Source organism: Leptodactylus fuscus, chromosome 1 (assembly GCF_031893055.1).
Source record: "Leptodactylus fuscus isolate aLepFus1 chromosome 1, aLepFus1.hap2, whole genome shotgun sequence".
Lineage (NCBI taxonomy): Eukaryota > Metazoa > Chordata > Amphibia > Anura > Leptodactylidae > Leptodactylus > Leptodactylus fuscus.
In genome coordinates, this window is record NC_134265.1 from 46,278,312 (window position 1) to 46,300,640 (window position 22,329).

Below are 22,329 nucleotides of genomic sequence, written 5' to 3' on the forward strand. Positions count from 1 at the left end.
TGTGTATAAACTTGTGTATGCTTAAAGGGAACCTGTCACCAGGTTTGGGGGCCCTTAAACCAGCAGCTTGTCCTCAAAGCTGGCAACCCCAGCCCCTATCGCAGCAATTGGCAGAAATTTTAAGTTTTAATCTACTGTAGATGAGTCATAAGAGTTCTCTAGTGGCTCCTGTTGCACTTCCAGTATGCAATTTAAGCCGATGACCGTACACCCCGCTGCACTATGTATGCACAATGAAGCAATGCGTACACTCTTTGGTTTCAGTTGTGCACTGCACATGCACGCTTGGCTGATCCAAGTTTACATATATGAAGGGGTTGTAAGGAATATTTGTCTGAATATTGTTTTTCCAGGGGTCTACAGCAGGAGGTGTGTATCATGGGGGTAGGTACACTCTAGTGCCCCCATATAGTATAGTGCCCCCCAAGTTCAACATGCTACAGTGCACCCATGTCCCCAGACTATAGAATTAAGTACAATTCTCAGTACTTAAAGGGAGTCTATGAGTTCATCACCTCAACCAAACATATTCAATTGTACCCACCGTGTCACTTGTATAGAATTAGAGAAAAACAAGTCTGAAGTCTTATACAAATGAGGCAGTTGGTGCACTGGGGGTGGGGCCTTCAGCCCTTGGAGCACTGCTCTTGCTGCTCAAGTAGGAGGGGTGATGTCACAGCAATGGGATGATTAACTCTCACTGAATGGGGTGGTGCAGGAAGAAGATAGTAGGGAATCTGTGTAGCAAGTGCACAGCTCCAGGGATGGTGCTAGGTTTGTTATCTCTATGGTTGGTGTTGTTGCTCTGTTAGTAATGGAAACTAAGTGAAATTTAAAAAAACAAAAACAAAAAAAATACATATATTACACACACACATATATATATACAGAAACTTGACAACTTTGTTTTATACATATAAATATTACTAGCCTCTGCCTGCGACTTTATCTGCGTGTTGTTGGCGTCAATGATCCGCCTATATTCAGCAAATTGCTGGCGTCGATGGTTGGCCTGCTCCAGCGTTTCAGCAGCTCTCAAGTTGTCCTGCTGCTAAACTTGTTCCTCGAACCATGCCTGTGATTGTTCCAGCATCTCAGCAGCTCGCTGGGACGCCAGGTAATGAGTGTGATGTTGGTGTCGATGATCCCCCTCAGCTCCACTTCAGGAGAAGTCTGTGACTTCTGATTACCTTCATAGCTCTCGTTGTTTTAGAATTTTGTGACAACTTAGATTTGTCAGCACTGCCTGCAGCAGATCAGATAATATGTAAATGCATGTACACAATGGACTGAGGGTTAGCTGTGTGTTTACACAGAGAGATAACAGACCTGGCTTTATCAGTCTGCTGCCAAGAGCAGTTTCATATAGTATATGAATATAAATTCATTATAGTTGTGAAGCTGTGTCATTTATCGGGATAAAAAGTAGCCTATGTGTTAATCGAGTCAAGTTTACAAACTATCTGTTTCATGCAAATCCGTTCAGCCGTTTTTGTGTGATCGAGTAACAAACATCCAAAAAAAAAAAAAATGTCTACAAAACTAGTTAAAAATACCGCTACACCACCTCTTATAAAACTGTAAACTAAATATGACAAAACAGCCCTACATGTCACATAAAAGGTAGCTGAACAGATAAGAAGGTTTGTGCACAAAAGATCTAAAGTGTCTGGTCATTTACAGGTTAAATTGAAAGCCGCAAGTGGCGCCACGAACCATCGTTCCACAAATAAGATGATAGGTGAAGTGTGAAAATAAAGTGCAATGTAAAAGCTTCTTGCGCCGCGGCCCTGTCACTACATTAGATGTTTTCATTGCCGTTGAATTTTGCTCTCATTTATGTATTATCCATGAAGACTTTATCGCAGCGTCCTCAGTGGATGTCGTGTTTTGCTGTGTATTTATAGAGGTTTTCTTTTCTTTTAAAATCCTCTATTACCCCCATTTTATTGGTCCTTCCTTCCTTATACCACGATAAAATGACGTACATCAACCAATTTTATTCCGCACCTCATCTACCAACACTTCGCGCCTTATAGCCACTGTATTCTTCTGGGTTCCTTTTACTTTGTTGATCTGTTAATCGCGCCGTGAGTTGGTTACAGGGATGTAATATCTGTTACATATTGTCATTGTTAGTAGCCTATCATCACGTCTTACGTCTGAAAAAGCATCTATTTTTTTTTTTTTTTTCTTTTAGTTGTCTGTTAATGTCACAAAATGAACCACAAGAGGTTCAGGTGAGCGAAGATGAGGAGCCTCCGACGGAACAGGATAAGAGGAAAAGAATGGTAAGTAATATTTTTGACAATTAAAAGTTAACATAGACACAATGCAGTTCTGCCTTCGTCAAGGATGGACTGGCCCACCAGACGATCCTTCATGTGGCCCCCAACCCTAACACAATAAAGGAACTAAAAGGTCCGGCAGATGAGAACCAACCACATGTCACTAGGTTCTATTTTATATAGGGTAATGCAAGAATAACTAGATATATTGATGATTCGATCTGTATCACAGATTAGAAGAGGACATGTACATGATGTGTGTAGATGGGGGGTGAATCTCAGGATCCTATCTTGCGGTGGGCCACACAAACCCTAGTGTTACATGGGTCACCACCATGCGAGGAAGGAATGAATGTTAGTAGATTAATCGACGTCCTGTATGGAGTAGATGAAACCTCAAACATATTGGGTCAATCCTATCATGACTTAGATACGAGTCACGAATAGAGATGAGCGAACACTATTCGGAACACCCGTTCCGAATAGCACACTCCCATAGAAATGAATGGAAGTGGCCGCACACTTTGGCGGCGGCCGGTCGCTTAAGCCCCCGTGTGCCGGCTACGTCCATTCATTTCTATGGGAGCGTGCTATTCGGAACGGCTGTTCCGAATAGTGTTCGCTCATCTCTAGTCACGAAATATGCCACCGGAGGACTCCAGAGGATCACCTCATCATAAATTAGGTACAAATCCCGCAGGGCATCAAGAATGTGGTGGAAAATGCTGGTTTTGGACATTTGGGTACAAAGTATCCACTGTAGATGATCTCCTGTATTTCTTTGTTCCTCGGTGTGCTTCTTTGGGTGCGTTCACGCCCTTCCATCGTACTGGCAGCCTGTTGGTGTTATCTTAGTAACGACAAATTTGTTACAAATGTGAAGACATTGTTCTATTTAAGGCCAAAAAAAACCCATCCAAGCGTGTTCCTGACAATATGACTATACAGGCAGATGCATCCGACAGCTTTGGTAATACTCAACACATTTAGGGATATTTTTCAACTTTGTTCTTTTCTCAATCCTTACATTTATTTCAATATATTTCCGGGTACGTGTGCAGGCTTAGCTTGTGTGCAGTCTTCACCTGACACTTGCTGACTGTATAAATGTTATTTTTCCATACTGTCATGACCTAAGATGCAGTGTTTGTCTCCATGTCTACGTTTTTCTGAGTCTGGTAACACCCAGTTGCCAATAAAGCTATGCACTGCCAGCACTGCCAGGAGAAATGACAGAGGAGCAGCAATAATAAAACATATACTGTACATCGGCTGCAGTGCAATGAGTGCAGATCTTTAGTCATCGTTTTAGTCTTGATCATTACAAAGTATTTCTTTCCCCAAACAATAAGGTGGAATATCTCAGGCATGTTCACCGCAAACTTAGCTCAATATTTGCTTTTTTCAACCATTCCAACCACTGCAATACAAAATTGCAACATGCTGATAAAACCCTTGAAAGGCTGCAACTCACAACCCAGCCACTGAGTGGCCAAACATAGACACATATAGGACAGGTATCTCATAACAGAATAGTGCAAAATCATGTTGTTTTAAAAAGCTAGTCACCATTCACCATGTGCCACATATACAGTCCTATGAAAAAGTTTGGGCACCCCTATTAATCTTAATCATTTTTAGTTCTAAATATTTTGGTATTTGCAACAGCCATTTCAGTTTGATATATCTAATAACTGATGGACACAGTAATATTTCAGGATTGAAATGAGGTTTATTGTACTAACAGAAAATGTGCAATATGCATTAAACCAAAATTTGACCGGTGCAAAAGTATGGGCACCTCAACAGAAAAGTGACATTAATATTTAGTAGATCCTCCTTTTGCAAAGATAACAGCCTCTAGTCGCTTCCTGTAGCTTTTAATCAGTTCCTGGATCCTGGATAAAGGTATTTTGGACAAACAATTCAAGTTCAGTTAAGTTAGATGGTCGCCGAGCATGGACAGCCCACTTCAAATCATCCCACAGATGTTCAATGATATTCAGGTCTGGGGACTGGGATGGCCATTCCAGAACATTGTAATTGTTCCTCTGCATGAATGCCTGAGGATTTGGAGCGGTGTTTTGGATCATTGTCTTGCTGAAATATCCATCCCCGGCGTAACTTCAACTTCGTCACTGATTCTTGAACATTATTCTCAAGAATCAGCTGATACTGAGTGGAATCCATGCGACTCTCAACTTTAACAAGATTCCCGATGCCGGCATTGGCCACACAGCCCCAAAGCATGATGGAACCTCCACCAAATTTTACACTGGGTAGCATGTGTTTTTCTTGGAATGCTGTTTCTTTTTGGACGCCATGCATAACGCCTTTTTTTTTTATAACCAAACAACTCAATTTTTGTTTCCAAAATGAAGCTGCCTTGTCCAAATGTGCTTTTTCATACCTCAGGCAACTCTATTTGTGGCGTACGTGCAGAAACGGCTTCTTTCTCATCACTCTCCCATACAGCTTCTATTTGTGCAAAGTGCGCTGTATAGTTGACCGATGCACAGTGACACCATCTGCAGCAAGATGATGCTGCAGCTCTTTGGAGGTGGTCTGTGGATTGTCCTTGACTGTTCTCACCATTCTTCTTCTCTGCCTTTCTGATATTTTTCTTGGCCTGCCACTTCTGGGCTTAACAAGAACTGTCCCTGTGGTCTTCCATTTCCTTACTATGTTCCTCACAGTGGAAACTGACAGGTTAAATCTCTGAGACAACGTTTTGTATCCTTCCCCTGAACAACTATGTTGAACAATCTTTGTTTTCAGATCATTTGAGAGCGGGCTGTCCATGTTCGGCGACCATCAAACTTAACTGAACTTGAATTGTTTTGTAGAAAGAAATGGTCCAAAATACCTTCATCCAGGATCCAGGAACTGATTAAAAGCTACAGGAAGCGACTAGAGGCTGTTATCTTTGCAAAAGGAGGATGTACTAAATATTAATGTCACTTTTCTGTTGAGGTGCCCATATTTTTGCACCGGTCAAATTTTGGTTTAATGCATATTGCGCATTTTCTGTTAGTACAATAAACCTCATTTCAATCCTGAAATATTACTGTGTCCATCAGTTATTAGATATATCAAACTGAAATGGCTGTTGCAAACACCAAAATATTTAGAACTAAAAATGATTAAGATTAATAGGGGTGCCCAAACTTTTTCATAGGACTGTATCTGGACATGTTTTTGCTGTCATTTCACAATGTTGTGCTGAATTGGTTTCATGGGTCCATAAAGAGGTTGTCCATTTTTATTAAGATGGCCAGGGTGCCTTCTTAACACTTCCTGGTTCTACAGGGTCTCCCACCGCAGTCTGATCCTGCAACTTCCGGGTGTTGTTTTTGCAGAAGTCCCAAAGGGTCAGGAATATCTGGACTGTATATTGCCAGTAATTCCTAGGCTGAATCTGGTCCATAGACTGGGACTCCTTACATGATGCTAGGAGTCTATGCCTCCTCCCCCTGCTCTACGTCCTTCACTATATACTGTATAGAGCAATAGAGCCTTGGGGAAGGGCATGGACTTCTAGTATTATAGATTACTATGGGACAAGCAGTCCCAGTTTTCAGAAATTATCATGAAGTATATTACGCTACTGTAGGTTACTTTTGGAGAAGGGGAGCTGATAAAAATCCTTACATCTTAAGCACTTCTGATAACAATCCTTACATCTTAAGCACTTCATTTAATGCAGACGTCTACTATTTAGTTCAGCGCTTTCCCCTTTTATAGACCATGCCGCCTTCTACCTGTAGCTATGATCTGTGGTCTTCCTTCTAATGTTCTCTACCTTCTATATTTCCTGCTGTAGAGAAGAAACTCTAGCCGTCTACCATAGGTTGCCTGTCATTGATCCAGAATTGATCTAGTAGCGTCTTCAGTGTTCAGATGTAGAACATTTACCCTACAAAACATTTCTTCAATCCCCCGGAGTAGCTGCAGGAACCCCCCAGAGCAAGTCATTTTCTATTCACGTCCGTGCCTTAATAGCGTCTTTACCCTGCGCACTAATTTTCTATCGTCAATCATCATCTTCAGTCAAATAGAGCGCGCGCGGAGCTGACAATTCCTGCTCTTAAGAATCCAGCTGTATATCGAACACCACTGCAATTACATACACAAGCTGAAGTTTACTAATCATTACTTTCCCACTTCATCTCCTCCATGTTAATTAGAACCATTTCCAAGAAAACCATTTTGGGGGCCTTAAGTAACGCACTGCTGAGTGGCTTGTACCGTATGCAGCGGCCGCGCCATTCTTGTACTCTGTTTGGAGGAGGCACTCCTCGTTCTGTAGGGTGTTTGTGTAGGCAGACGTCAAGGCTGTTAGCGAACCGTTTAATTAGGGCAAATGCGAAAATGAATAGTTTTTAATGAGTTTAATATTGGAAAAGCTTTGAGCTGTTTTCCTAGGCTACCAAGGCTATAGATGTATCGGGCGTAAGCATCGCTGCGAGCCATATATTAATACCAGATCCCGCTAAATAAGATGTGACAGTCACATGTACTTGTACATCATCCCATGACCAAGCTTGGGCAGGGACCTCGGGCAGTATCTCCCTGCGGTAACTTAGATTGATAACTTGCAGATTGTTGGATTTGTCAATCTACATTATCAATGTCACATGGCGTAATTAACTGTTAATATCATCCTATCTGTTGCATTTATTGCTTCCGTCTCTACTGGTATGAGACTATTTAGATCGGACTTGATGTATATCCATCAGTAAATTATCTTATATCAAGTGGATGGGACATGAGCTTTTGAGACCTTATATCGCACGTGACCCACTCCCACCAGCTCCAGCTCTTTGCATCCTTTAATAGCTGCTGCTTTACTGATTCCGGTACAGAATTTGTGCTCTAGCCTCTACCATTCCTCGAGCAGTCAGTGCAGTTAGTTTCAATACCTTACATGATAAGTAGGCACTCCTCTACAAAATAAATGTTAATGGAAATCTACTGACCATTAAAGAGGACCTTTCATCACCTCCAACAATTCCAGCTCTTTATATCACTTATTAGGTGCAGCTTTACCGATTCTGGCACTGTTGGACTTTTCTCTCTAGCACCTACCATTCCTGAACAATCACTGCTGTTAGTTTTGGTGCCTGATATACTATTTAGTCTCCCTCTGTCAGGAGGGCGGTGTCAGGCAGGAGCAGACAAGGGGTGTGACTCTGAGCTCTGACACTGGCTGCCTCTGATTGGAGCTCCGAGTCACACCCACCCCCTGCCTGACCCCGCCCTTCTGACAGTACAAATTCTAAATAGCACATCAGGCACCAAAAGTACCTGCTCTTGTTGCTTGGGAATGGTAGGGGTTAGAGAAAAAATTCCAACTGTGCTGGAATCAGTGGTGCGGCGCCTATTAACAGATACTAAGAACTAGAATTAGTGTTGAAAAGTCCTAAACTATTCTTTTCTCAGGATTGAATTTCTAATTTTTTTTGTTTTGTTTTACAGAACAGCCATGAGAACCAGAATCACTGCAAATGATTGACGCAAACAAAGCACCTAGCATGCAAATAAATGGTCAAACATATAACAGTGAAGGTTTTTAGGTTTCTATTAAAGCGAGGATGTAATGCTTATACATTACAAACAACTAAACAAGCAAAATAGCCAAGCACTCACATATCAGGCTATGGCATCTGACAGTCTCCAAATGAATCCACTCTTTTAGTAGTCTGCCTGTCCATTGTTCTGGTCCTCCGACAAAGCAGAACAATAGACAGCCAATGCAGATGTGAACGTGGCTTATGTACTGGAGCTCTCCAAAACTGTGACAGCGTTATGCTTTCGAAATAATGGCATCTTTGGTCATGGCAGGTGGTTGCATCTCCTGGTATATGTAAATAGGGGTCAGGAGGGGGGTAAAGGGAGTGAGGAGGGATATTGTAGATGTCGAGCAGATGAGTATTCAGATGACAGATATCTGGGGACTGTCACTCATATACAGGCAAATGAACCTTAGTAAAGTATAGATCCGAGAAATTCGATGTAATTCCTTGCCTCATTTTTCCTGCAATGAATGTTTCCAGTACTAATAAGCTGTTTTCTTCTTGAGGTGGCCAGCTGGCTTATTATAGGGATTTTAGGCTGCTTTTTTCTTGTCGTGTATACTTGGCAAACACACAAGTCTGCCAGTTCTGGTTTTAAAGGATTTAAAGGAAAGTTCTTTTATCCACACATCTAATGGTCCAGAAACTTTGATATTCCAGTATTTGTATCCAGGAGACTTTCTACTAGCATTGTCTATTGTTACACCATTACATGTCAATTTTATGTGGCTGTTCCATAATCCACCATATCTGATATCAGCAGCGGAGAGGAATATGTCATTGTCATCGGAAGATGGTAACTCTCACAAACTAAGTTTATTGTAAAGAAAAGGAACAAACGCTGTCCGGAAGGACTAGATAGTAAATCAATACGGTCATACAGAGGCTACGGGGAAATCAATAGTCACATAAGGCACAAGAATAACTTTTTTTTATGCCTGCAACCCCCCCTCCCCCCAAAAAAAATATTTTGGTCTTTGGCTGTTCTGCATTCCATTACGTGCTATATAATTATACACCAACCATTATATGACAAATTTTGCAGGCAGTCAAGCAGATGCACTAAACACGGTCTAGATGCAAAGATGAGGTCATATGCCATTATTAATTCCTACTTTCCTTTAGGGCCTTTTTTTCCCCCTGAAAAATGCATGCACCTGTTATCACAGCTGTGCAACTTATAGGAACACGTAGTACAGAGGAAGGGTCCATACTACGCATACATTCTGCAGCATGAACCTAAAGGATGACATACAATGTCAGCGTGGTCCAGAGAAACCGGTTTGATCATTTGTGATGAAAGCTGGAATATTATTTGCCAATAGGGCCAGTTTTTTGTATATATATGATATATGTCATGATATTGAGACTTTTGTAAAAATGTGTATATATATATATATATATATATATATATATATATACCTATATATATGTATATATGTATATATTTTATTTATTTTTTTTTTCTTTGCAAAAGTCTCAATATCATGACAGAATATTTAGCATTTTGCTGGTTTTGTGCTATCCACTTAATGGGGTTTGCCCAGAATTTCCAGGGAATGTGATAAATAACTCACGCAAGGTTTACACTAGCATTGATCTATCCATTGTTCTGATCATCAGAGGACCAGAATAATGGACACGCGGACTGCTGTAATAGTGGTTACACTATAATGGGGTCTGTTGTTGTAAAACTGAAACTGACAGAGGCATTGCAATTGACTCTCCAACTGAGACTCCGGCGAACATGTGAACTAAGACTTACCTGGTAAATCTACCGCTACTCTATGCTTTTTTTGTTAGCTATTTTTCTGTGGTTTTCTGAGCCAAAGCCATGAGTGCATAAGTGACTCTGACACTTCCTAATTGTATTAGTATTAGGTATCTGAATACAGGCTGTACACCCAGGAGGTCTCCTTGCTGGAGATCTTCAGTTCCTTGGAACTTCTCCTTTGCTAGCCGAAGCTCTCTATAGCTTAACTTCAGCTCCTGAGATACAACGGACTATTACCTGGTCTTTACATACCTGCTTCCAGATTGCAACTGCAGCCCCACACATGCGATTTGTGTGCTGTCCTCAGCCTCCTCTGCCTTACCTGACTACTCAACTTCTGCTCCCGTACCACTAGTAACGTTACGAAATCGCAGAAAAATCAGCAAGAAAAAAAAGCAGATTTCCTGCAATGTGGTGCCTCAGCCTAAAAATCCTGAAAGTGGTATTTCAAAAATCACTAATTTCAAAAGAAAATAAATAAATAATTTTGAGAAGGTGAGAAGGTGACAGCAGAGTGCTGGAGTCCAGATATATCAGCCCCAAGTTTCTGACATATGTGTGGTCCAGGATGGATATGGAGTAGGCCACAGCCCAGGTGTAGATCTTTGGCTCATTACTGGGCCAGAAAAGGCTGCAGCTCCTACATTACAGGGCAGATCCATGGGGTGAAAGGAGTTGTGTGGGTCTGTCCTGTAACCCTGAGTCTGGTGAGACAATATTGCTCTTGTTTTGCTTGTGTGGTTGGACGTAAGCCACATGTATAGTTAGGTTATCAGTTCTGTTTAGTTGGCGCTCAGACGAGCAGGTATTTATTTTGTTTTTGCCTGGAGTTAAGGATAATTTCAAACGGCGGAAACCGTGTTGCTTTTTGGCATGGTATCCCACTCCTGAGTAGGCGCGAATGAATGGCCCTAAGCAGGAGGGTGTCGAGTTGCGGACACTGAAAAAAATCGCTAGTGGGGAAAAAAGCAAGTGACTCCCATTGAAATAAATGGGAGACGTTTTTGCAGGCGGATTATGAGGCGGATTCCGCGTCAAAATCCGCCTGCAAAATACTCCGTGTGAACATACCCTAAGGCTGTATTTTGTTTTGTTTATTTTATGTCTGAAGCCAAGGTTTATTTATTCTCCTGTTTTTTTCTGCACCTTTTGTGTCCCTGTCTTTCACTGTTTGGCTCCGGACCACTGCTTCTACCGAGCTAACATCCCCACAACATATATACATATATTGCAGTATATTTTCATGTGTACCTTGTACAACAACACAGGGCAATTTAAGAAATCTACTAAAATGTGTCCGCCAGCACTGTGCAGCAAAAATGTGATCTGTTTTATTTCCCTGTTTACTTGCCGTTACATAAATCTAAGTTGATGGGTGGCTAATGGGTTAATCCTTATTTGCAGCGTGCCAGTAACAGCGACTGGCATCAGTATTAGCAGTCATTTTACTCCCGTCTGGGCTTGGTAATGCAGCCCTCGCTGTTTAGGGTTTCTTACATATAGGCAGTTAATTAAATGAATTTGTCATAAAACGTTTACCTTGTAATTAAATTCCATTACGGGAGCTCACGTGGAGCGGGAGAAAGACTTGGAAGGGTTCTATGTCTCCCCTGCTGAGGTGCTTCTTTAATTAAAGTAAATTGCAATTAAATCATAAGTTAGACCTGATCATTGTAAAATATGTCAGCCAGCGTTTCTCCCTAATAATGGTTCCCGTCAATCCCTGAGTGACGTTCTGACTTGTGAAGTTTAATGAGAGCCTTGCCGTCGCTTTCTCAGTGACTGTTTGATATGGGATCTGCATTTATTTTCCCCTGTATTTTGATTTCCGCTACTGCCGAGCCTCGGTGAAGCGGTACAAAGAAAAGATCAAAATGGATGCTATGCCGATGCAGACCTCTGGTGTTATTCGGGGGCAGGTGGGAGCCGGACCACATTTATTAGGTTTATATTAACCCATTTATGCCGGAGGTTTCAAATTTTGAGTTGAAATAATGGAACTCTGGGCAGAAATGGGTTAAAGCAACAAAGATGTAATAGAAAATATTTAAGGATATTGTATGGGGAAGGAAAGGTGTTCTGATGGGTTGGTGCTTCTTTAAACACCTGGTCACTCTACTGTAGATGCATTCCACTAAGGAAATAATTTCTGGAACATCTTTTCTTAGAGTTGTATGTTGTGCTGTCCCTCTGTTATTCATTCTGCAAATGCATGAATACTATGACATTCTCCTATGACAAGGTTGGAAGGATGTGACACATCTGACCTCACCTGGCAAGTAATTGTGCACCTGAAGAAGAGCTTGTGGAGCTTGAAACGCGTTGTGCAGTACGTTTTTGACCAATAAAGATCATATATTGTATTCACCTTGTCGAAACTCCAATCTGTGGACCAGAGAGCCCAGACGTCCATTTCTAGCCGCTGGCCTTTTTCCTTCCATTACCGTCTGGTCCTTGGTGACCAGTCTGTGGATTCTGCAGCCACCTCAACCTGTATGCTTCCACTGCAAACTCATCTACCCTATAAGCTTTATAACCCTTTTTGTTCCCTATGATAAGTTTGGACAGTTTTATACAAGGACAGGTCTCATCTACTAACACCCAGTGGTGAGTTTATTGATACATTTCCACACAGAGATGGATATACAATAAGCGTAAGTTCACACGGCAGATTTTGTGTGGCTTTAAAGGAAGTTACACCAACCATGATACAGAGGACATTATAGTGAGAAACAACATACCTCATGAGAGCCTCAACATACTGCCGTGGAGGATCAGGGGGCGGAAAATGAAGAGGAACCCAAGGCAGATGTTCCGCCTCAAATTCCTCTCCATTTGCAAACATCGGTATCAACAACGGAACCTGCTATTTATTTTTCAGATCTTGCTTCTCAGCTAACTTTCATCTACTGTGTCTGAAACACATCTCCTGTCTCTATTAGTTCTGTCTGTTAGTTCGTCCCTTCCCCTGCAGCTGTGTATAAGCACAAGTCTAACACAGTCTCACCGGGAAGTTAGTATACGAAGCATAGCTGTGGAGTCTGTAGGCCAAGCCATTCACTCCGGCTCCTCTGTCTTTCCACTGCCTGACTCCAAGTCTGGTTCCAATACCAACTTCCCTTCCAATTCCTTCAAAAATGCCTGACAGCCATTGGACACTGACACTGGCCATTGGCAAAATGGACACTGGCTACTTTTCCACGGGTCACCAGTATCAGATCTGTAAGGGTCCCTTCACCAATTGGCTGCCAGACTCCATATATAAGTTATAAAACTGGTAACACCTTGCTCCTATTTAGGCAAATTGGAGTAGAGATGCAGTTCCTCAGCACTACTGCTATAGTGTACAAAGCTCCATATACTGTATAAAGCTTCCGGCTCTGTACACTGTATCAGGGGCATTTGGGAACTGCGGCTCTGCCCCCATTCACTTGAATAGAAGCATAGCTGCTTTGGTTTGTATATCTTGTATACAGCATCTGATAGCCAAAACAGCTTATCAGTTCAGGATCAGTATCTATGGTCTTGGACAACCCCTTTAAAGCACCTCAAGTTCAGTAAAAAGTAAAAAATGAGTGCTTGAATTCCTAAGAAAGTAAATATACTCCAAGCTATGTATCTTAATAATTATGTAATATTAATCATTGTAAAATATACATGTAAATAATCATTTTATTTTGAAGCCAGAATATCAGTCTGTAACTTTCGGATACAAACCTGTTCCTGACTCCAACTCTGACGTCTCTGCCCTGGTATGGAGAGCCGCTTTCCAATAGAATGACTATAAAGCACAGATCAGTAAACCATCAGTAAGAAAGGAAGAACATCAGGTTTATGCGTACTGAGGGATATAGAGTAAAACCTTTGTAAGGGGAGCGCCTGGGGGGTCGCTTTAAGCACTTTGTAGCTTGCCATAAGATACTCTCCAAGTGCATTTCTCTTGGGATGAACGTGAATGTCGACGAACTGTGTTTTCCTTCTGTCAAGGGTTTTCTGCAGTTGACAGTCTTAAGCAATCCTGCAATATGTTTGCTCTTCCCGCTTAGGTGATTTACATGTTAATTAGCTTTAGACTGATAGTATCATCTCTAATCTCTGGAGGACAGATATGCTAACTATGGCGGTTGACATTTTGACAGTATTACAAATACACAGCAGCTATAGGGGATAAAAGGGGGCTTAGTGCCAGAGGTCAGGCTATGGGCTGGGTTCGCCATATACCAACTAACGTTGGAGTGCGGGAACTTCAAGAGTCTCCCCTTCATCTTAGCCGTGTTTAACCGGATACTAAGCATGGATGCCACCAATCCATTCTAATGTCCTACAATGACATTCTTCCAGCAATCTGTTTTCTGAAATTAATGTGACATTGACTTAATTCAGTATATTTCAATCTGTTTACATGACGATTATCCTTTTATTCCCTTATCTGCCATTTACAAATTATTTAATCTGGGAACATCTCAGACTTTATTATTGCTAACAAAGCATGAAATACACAATTCTGTCTGAAGTGGAGCTCACGTATAATGCACAAATAATGGCGATGTTCAGGCTGTGATTCTAAGTAGATGATGTGAAGCAGATTTTGTCACACTTACTTAGTGTCACTGTCTTCAGCATTTTGGTCAGTATTACAACAGCAGAACATGTTGGTGGTTTATATACGCTACTCCCTGGAGCTTACTGTACACTATTATACATGCAAGATAGAATGCAGTAAGCTCATTGGCTGTAGCCTCCACTAGAGGGAGCTAATCAGCATGGTATCATGTAAAGTGTAATAACTGCTCCCAAACTGTGACCCCCCCCAGGGCAGGATATACTGGAATAGCTGAACAGTGCTGCTCTATGCTGTTCCCATATTTCTTATACAGGAGGATGGGAGATAAGGAGTATATTTAGCTACAATGTTTCCGTAACTGTGAAGCCAGCATGTGCTACTCTCTTTCCATTGCTCCCATTTTTCTGTAGGTAAGGGAACATCATAGAGCATCACTGCTCAGCTATTCCCATAAGTCCCACCCTGTATTATTTGCCTTGCTTCTCGCAGGGGCATTGATGAGCACACACTAATAAAGTAGGAGGTTTGGAGAGAGGAGGTTCACTTTAAACCTTTATATCTCAGCCATTTTGAAATGTAGAACACTGTTTTAGCGCCATAAGAAAGGTAAGATTCTCATAGAACATCAGGCTGCTGCTATCTGCATTACCTCCAGAGGTATTGTCACTTATAATACATTCAGGATTGGGAGTAACTACATATAAAGATACCAATCCTGTTTTTATTGTTTTTCATGATGATATCTCTGGAAATAAGTCCGTTAACTGCAGCCTTGTTTGGATGGGAATCTCATCTTTCACATGACACCACAAGTACTCTTCTACGTTTTACACTGTCTACCAATAAGTATTTGGACGTCCATGCAAATGAAGATATCTGCGGTCGTTATGTACGTCACACCTTCCGCCGTTAAATAGGAAACAGCATTGGTATTAGTTGCATGCAAGATGCCACAAAGTGCAGAGTTGTCCGATTTCGAGAAAGGGGTAATTGTGAGGCACCACAGAAATGGTCGATCTTTAAGGGACATAGCAAGCGAACTGAATTACCCAGAATCGTCAGTGGTCTATGTGATTACGAAGTGTAAGGTGAACATTGATTGTCGGAATGTGCCCCGAGTCGCCAGACCCCCGAAACTGGGAGATAGAGACCGACGAATGCTGGTCAGAGAAACCGCACCCAACCGATGGCTTACATACACCAGGAGTGTCACCAGGCATCCGGGAGTATTGTATCGCTCAATACCATCCGTAAGGAAGCATCTGCTGGGGTCTACCAACTATTGGATAGGAAGAAATGTTGTTTTTCTATTCTACCACAGGTGGCCAAATACCTATTGGTAGACAGTGGCTCGTCTCCGTTTCCTCTTTATTAGAGGAGCCTGTATACCTCTACTCCATTGAGAAGCAGTGAGGGAAACAAAGCCAAGATGGAGAAGGGACAGAAGTGGATTTCTGCTGAGAATTTCATGTTAATAAGAATATTATAGTATTTACTCATGACACAAATTCTGCCAGAAAATCAGTATTTGTTCCAAAGTTTTGTTACGCATTAACATACACTATAAGAGAGAAGCTGGTGCAGGTCAGATAATATTTCCAGGACTAGACACACTTAGGCTAAAGGTTGTGGCTGCTGCAATGTACATGTAGCTTTAGTATTAGTTTATTACATAGTGGCCATTGAAACACATAATACATTGTACTGTTACTGTGCATTCTATGAAATGACAAACTGAACCTGCTACATCTGTGCATAAAATATGCAGAAATGCAGTGATGGAATTACCCTTCCGATGACTCTGTGCCCATGTGCCACTTACTGTGCATTTTATAGGGAGTCTCTTGCTCTCGCACCTCTCGTACTGAGTTATAGTAGGAGCTACGACCCAGTTTTCGAGTTAATTAAGCGCAAGCAGCGTCCACGCTTTTAATTCCCTCCTAAATGTAGCAGAAGCTGGAAGGTGTAAAGTCTGCCTCTCCGCTTCCACACGACCTCATAAAATAAACTGTGCAGTCTATGACCCATGGAAAAATCGCGCTCCATTCTTTGCCCAGACTGACATCTTCTCCGACGCCATCTAACAGGGGCACAATAGCGTAAATATTTTTGACTGCTGTATAAGACATAAGTCATCCAAAACACAAGCTTGTAACTTTCCTTTTTCACAGCTCCATTTCCTCCCAGGCTTTGCCAACTCACTAAGAATTGTTCATCAGATTTTTTTTTCATCCTTGAATTAAATTTAGTAAGCGGCTTCGCTGGCAGCACGGGACTGTACACACTGTGATTTGCTAAGCTGTCACATCGGATTGTATATCTTCTGGAATTTGATCAGAATATGGCGATTTATAGATTGTGATAGTCGTACGCACAAGTGAGATTGAGAAACTTTAAAAATCTTCAATGTTACACCAACCCTCCAGCCAGGCTACCGGGATACCGGATGGAGGAATTCATTCACTTTAGGTCAGGGCTGGGCAAGTCTAGTCAACAAGTCAACTAGGAAATTGGCCTATTGGTTTTCTCCTTGTAATTCACACATTGCATCTGGTGCTGAATGGATAGAACTGGATGCTGTCACTGATGCTGTGACTAATGGGAAAGCTGCTGTGACTACTGGGGGGAATGATAGACGGTGGAGTGCAAGGGGAACTTGTGTGCCATGCTGTGGTCATTATGGTGACACTGCAATTGCAATTTTTACTCTCTTTTTGAATCTTTAGATTTTTCAAAATTTCTATGAATTGTTCTTTTATCCAGTTGTGTGAAACCCTATATGACATGTCTTTGCTGACTCCTATATTTTAAAGGGAGACTATCTCCAGAGCCAGAATATAAACCCAACCCCTCAGATACATAGGTTATAGTCCTCTGAATCAAATGGTGTTACCTCTTTGTTGGGTACTGGTGACAGACTCCCTTTAAAACTTGGGGTTGGGGTTTCCATTCTTGAGGTCATGCTTGAGAGCCCGAAAAACTGAAACCCAATCTGCTTAAAAAAGTAGTTACCGAAAATAGCAGAAAATTAAATAAACCTTCCATCAGGTACAAAATGAGCAAAATAAAATACATCTTTAACTTCAAGCAAATGTATGTGAAGCAAAACCCTGCTCGTCTGAGGACTAATTAAACAATAAGTACTAACTGTACTTGTGGCTTACTAGCAGCCACACAAATAGCCAAAAAGAGTGCAATACAATCACTCCAGACTCTTAGTGTGTCAGGACAGATGCAAGCGGCTTCTCTCGCTCCCAGGATCTGCCCTGAAGTGCAGGCTCTGCAGCCTTTTATGGCCCAGTAATGAGAACAGGACCCACATCTGGGGCTGAGACCTATTCAAGGCCCGCACTGGGCCATACACAGGTCAGGAACCCGGTGCTGATATATTGGGACTAGAGATGAGCGAACAGTAAAATGTTCGAGAGTCGATATTCGTTTCGAGTAGCCCCTCAATATTCGACTACTCGAATCGAATATCGAACCCCATTATAGTCTATGGGGGAAAATGCTTATTTCAGGGGTAGGCAACGTTCAATCAAATTATACTTACCAAGTCCACGAGTGAGGGTCGGGCTGGATCCTCCGAGAAGTCTTCTCCGTGCAGCGTCCCCGCGGCGTCTTCCGGCTCTGAATTCACTCTGCCAGGCATCGGGCCTGGGCAGAGCCAACTGCGCATGCCCGCACTACAAGCGGGCATGCGCAGTCGGCTCTGCCCAGGCTCGATGCCTGGCAGAGTGAATTCAGAGCCGGAAGACGCCGCGGGGACGCTGCACGGAGAAGACTTCTAAAGGTAGGAGAAGAACCAGCGTTGATTGGCCGACTGTATAGCATTCGGCCAATCAATGCTGGTTCTGCATCGAACTTTTCCATTCGAATAGCGAGTGGTTCTCGATCGAGTACGAGTATTTCGAATACCGTAGAATTCAATCGAATACCTACTCGATCGAATACTACTCGCTCATCTCGGGACTCCAGCACTCTGCCTGTCACCTTCTCACAATACATAGATATTAGATAAATACTATAGATAGATGATAGATCATTAGACTTTAGGTAGGTTTTGGTGCCTGCTTATCTTTCTAGTTGTCTTTCCAGTAAATCTTGTGCTCTCCTGACAGACTAATGGAGAGTTATTTACCTAGAGTTCCTTCAGGGCTCAGATAATCTATCTCTCCACTCTGAGCAGTTTAGATTTCATGCGCTTTGATTCTTTAACAAAATGCACTATTTTATGTCCTATCCAAGGTCAACCTTGTATGTAGCCCCTGACCACACAGCAAATCCGATCGAAACTAGAAATGTATTCTGTAAAAGTTGTGTCAGCCAATTAACCGGAGAAATCCAGCCTGGCAGAACATTTTCCAGTAGTCATAAATACAGGGGTTTTTTTCCCATTTGGAGACCCTTTAGTAAAATTCAGATTTGGCCAATTATGCCTTTTCTTTTCAGTTTTAGAGGTCACGGCTGAACGGGGGAAATAAATAAATAATCTGAAGAGTCCGCATCAGGTTCATGTTGAATTAAAGTACTTAGCAGGTAGCCATGAAATTGCTTTATTCCCAGAGGACTTTGGTTCGAGTCTTTAGAAAACAGACAGGTTTCTTTACTTGCTCTCAAAGGTCAAGTCTTTGTGATATTTTGTGGACACTGAGAGATGCAGGCATGATGACAGTTCCTGATGGTAATTACTGTGACCTTAACTTACTGCACAGAACCGAATGAAAGAAGCACTAAAGGCAAAGAAATACCAAAAAATCCAAATAGCAACAGTAATAGGATGATCTTTTCTTTTCTTTACAAGTAGAGTTAGCTGGGGCCAAATAAGAGTAATGATTGAAGGTGAATTTCTAGTAATCTAGATGTGGGGAAAAAAGTACTGTACATGGTGTTACAAAAAAATAAATTCTTGTTTTCCAATATATTAAATATAGAGATGAGCGAACACTAAAATGTTCGAGGTTCGAAATTCGATTCGAACAGCCGCTCACTGTTCGAGTGTTCGAATGGGTTTCGAACCCCATTATAGTCTATGGGGAACATAAACTCGTTAAGGGGGAAACCCAAATTCGTGTCTGGAGGGTCACCAAGTCCACTATGACACCCCAGGAAATGATACCAACACCCTGGAATGACACTGGGACAGCAGGGGAAGCATGTCTGGGGGCATAAAAGTCACTTTATTTCATGGAAATCCCTGTCAGTTTGCGATTTTTGCAAGCTAACTTTTCCCCATAGAAATGCATTGGCCAGTGCTGATTGGCCAGAGTACGGAACTCGACCAATCAGCGCTGGCTCTGCTGGAGGAGGCGGAGTCTAAGATCGCTCCACACCAGTCTCCATTCAGGTCCGACCTTAGACTCCGCCTCCTCCGGCAGAGCCAGCGCTGATTGGCCGAAGGCTGGCCAATGCATTCCTATGCGAATGCAGAGACTTAGCAGTGCTGAGTCAGTTTTGCTCAACTACACATCTGATGCACACTCGGCACTGCTACATCAGATGTAGCAATCTGATGTAGCAGAGCCGAGGGTGCACTAGAACCCCTGTGCAAACTCAGTTCACGCTAATAGAATGCATTGGCCAGCGCTGATTGGCCAATGCATTCTATTAGCCCGATGAAGTAGAGCTGAATGTGTGTGCTAAGCACACACATTCAGCACTGCTTCATCACGCCAATACAATGCATTAGCCAGTGCTGATTGGCCAGAGTACGGAATTCGGCCAATCAGCGCTGGCTCTGCTGGAGGAGGCGGAGTCTAAGATCGCTCCACACCAGTCTCCATTCAGGTCCGACCTTAGACTCCGCCTCCTCCAGCAGAGCCAGCGCTGATTGGCCGAATTCCGTACTCTGGCCAATCAGCACTGGCTAATGCATTGTATTGGCGTGATGAAGCAGTGCTGAATGTGTGTGCTTAGCACACACATTCAGCTCTACTTCATTGGGCTAATAGAATGCATTGGCCAGCGCTGATTGGCCGAATTCCGTACTCTGGCCAATCAGCACTGGCTAATGCATTGTATTGGCGTGATGAAGCAGTGCTGAATGTGTGTGCTTAGCACACACATTCAGCTCTACTTCATCGGGCTAATAGAATGCATTGGCCAGCGCTGATTGGCCAGAGTACGGAATTCGGCCAATCAACGCTGGCTCTGCTGGAGGAGGCGGAGTCTAAGATCGCTCCACACCAGTCTCCATTCAGGTCCGACCTTAGACTCCGCCTCCTCCAGCAGAGCCAGCGCTGATTGGCCGAATTCCGTACTCTGGCCAATCAGCACTGGCTAATGCATTGTATTGGCGTGATGAAGCAGTGCTGAATGTGTGTGCTTAGCACACACATTCAGCTCTACTTCATTGGGCTAATAGAATGCATTGGCCAGCGCTGATTGGCCGAATTCCGTACTCTGGCCAATCAGCACTGGCTAATGCATTGTATTGGCGTGATGAAGCAGTGCTGAATGTGTGTGCTTAGCACACACATTCAGCTCTACTTCATCGGGCTAATAGAATGCATTGGCCAGCGCTGATTGGCCGAATTCCGTACTCTGGCCAATCAGCACTGGCTAATGCATTGTATTGGCGTGATGAAGCAGTGCTGAATGTGTGTGCTTAGCACACACATTCAGCTCTACTTCATCGGGCTAATAGAATGCATTGGCCAATCAGCGCTGGCCAATGCATTCTATTAGCGTGAACTGAGTTTGCACAGGGGTTCTAGTGCACCCTCGGCTCTGCTACATCAGATTGCTACATCTGATGTAGCAGTGCCGAGTGTGCATCAGATGTGTAGTTGAGCAAAACTGACTCAGCACTGCTAAGTCTGCATTCGCATAGGAATGCATTGGCCAGCCTTCGGCCAATCAGCGCTGGCTCTGCCGGAGGAGGCGGAGTCTAAGGTCGGACCTGAATGGAGACTGGTGTGGAGCGATCTTAGACTCCGCCTCCTCCAGCAGAGCCAGCGCTGATTGGTCGAGTTCCGTACTCTGGCCAATCAGCGCTGGCCAATGCATTCTATTAGCCCGATGAAGTAGAGCTGAATGTGTGTGCTTAGCACACACATTCAGCTCTACTTCATCAGGCTAATAGAATACATTGGCCAATCAGCGCTGGCCAATGCATTCTATTAGCTTGATGAAGCAGAGTGTGCACAAGAGTTCAAGCGCACCCTCGGCTCTGATGTAGCAGAGCTGAGGGTGCACAAGGGTTCAAGTGCACCCTCGGCTCTCCTACATCAGAGCCGAGGGTGCGCTTGAACCCTTGTGCAGCCTCGGCTCTGCTACATCAGAGCCGAGGGTGCGCTTGAACCCTTGTGCACACTCTGCTTCATCAAGCTAATAGAATGCATTGGCCAGCACTGATTGGCCAGAGTACGGAATTCGGCCAATCAGCGCTGGCCAATGCATCCCTATGGGAAAAAGTTTATCTCACAAAAATCACAATTACACACCCGATAGAGCCCCAAAAAGTTATTTTTAATAACATTCCCCCCTAAATAAAGGTTATCCCTAGCTATCCCTGCCTGTACAGCTATCCCTGTCTCATAGTCACAAAGTTCACATTCTCATATGACCCGGATTTGAAATCCACTATTCGTCTAAAATGGAGGTCACCTGATTTCGGCAGCCAATGACTTTTTCCAATTTTTTTCAATGCCCCCGGTGTCGTAGTTCCTGTCCCACCTCCCCTGCGCAGTTATTGGTGCAAAAAAGGCGCCAGGGAAGGTGGGAGGGGAATCGAATTTTGGCGCACTTTACCACGCGGTGTTCGATTCGATTCGAACATGGCGAACACCCTGATATCCGATCGAACATGTGTTCGATAGAACACTGTTCGCTCATCTCTAATTAAATAGTTTACAAGGCTAATTGGGCATTGCTTCGTGCTGAATCCACTTGTGATGCTTCTAAGACATCCTAAGGGTAGCAGCACACAACTCTGTTTCACCCGTGAAGCTGGGTCTGTGCATTAGCCAAATTTACCGACTTCATACTGGGAGCGCGACTCCTAGCAGTATAGTTATCGATGATTGTATGGGTTTCCGAGCATCCTAGTTATCTTTTATAGTATGGGTCAGTATGTTGCTATGAGGCAGGAGTCCCATTCCATCATAGATAACTATACTGCTAGGA

The 22,329-nt window shown here is 43.0% G+C and overlaps 1 protein-coding gene across 1 annotated transcript in view; it reads left to right on the forward strand.

Annotated features, from left to right (window-relative positions):
- The window catches only part of IPO11 (importin 11), a 335,766-nt gene that overhangs the window by 255,354 nt on the left and 58,083 nt on the right, over positions 1 to 22,329 (forward strand). The window contains exon 29 of the mRNA XM_075269811.1: positions 2,201 to 2,291. Within this exon, the coding sequence (XP_075125912.1) occupies positions 2,201 to 2,291 (91 nt within the window). The remainder of the gene's footprint in view (positions 1 to 2,200; positions 2,292 to 22,329) is intronic.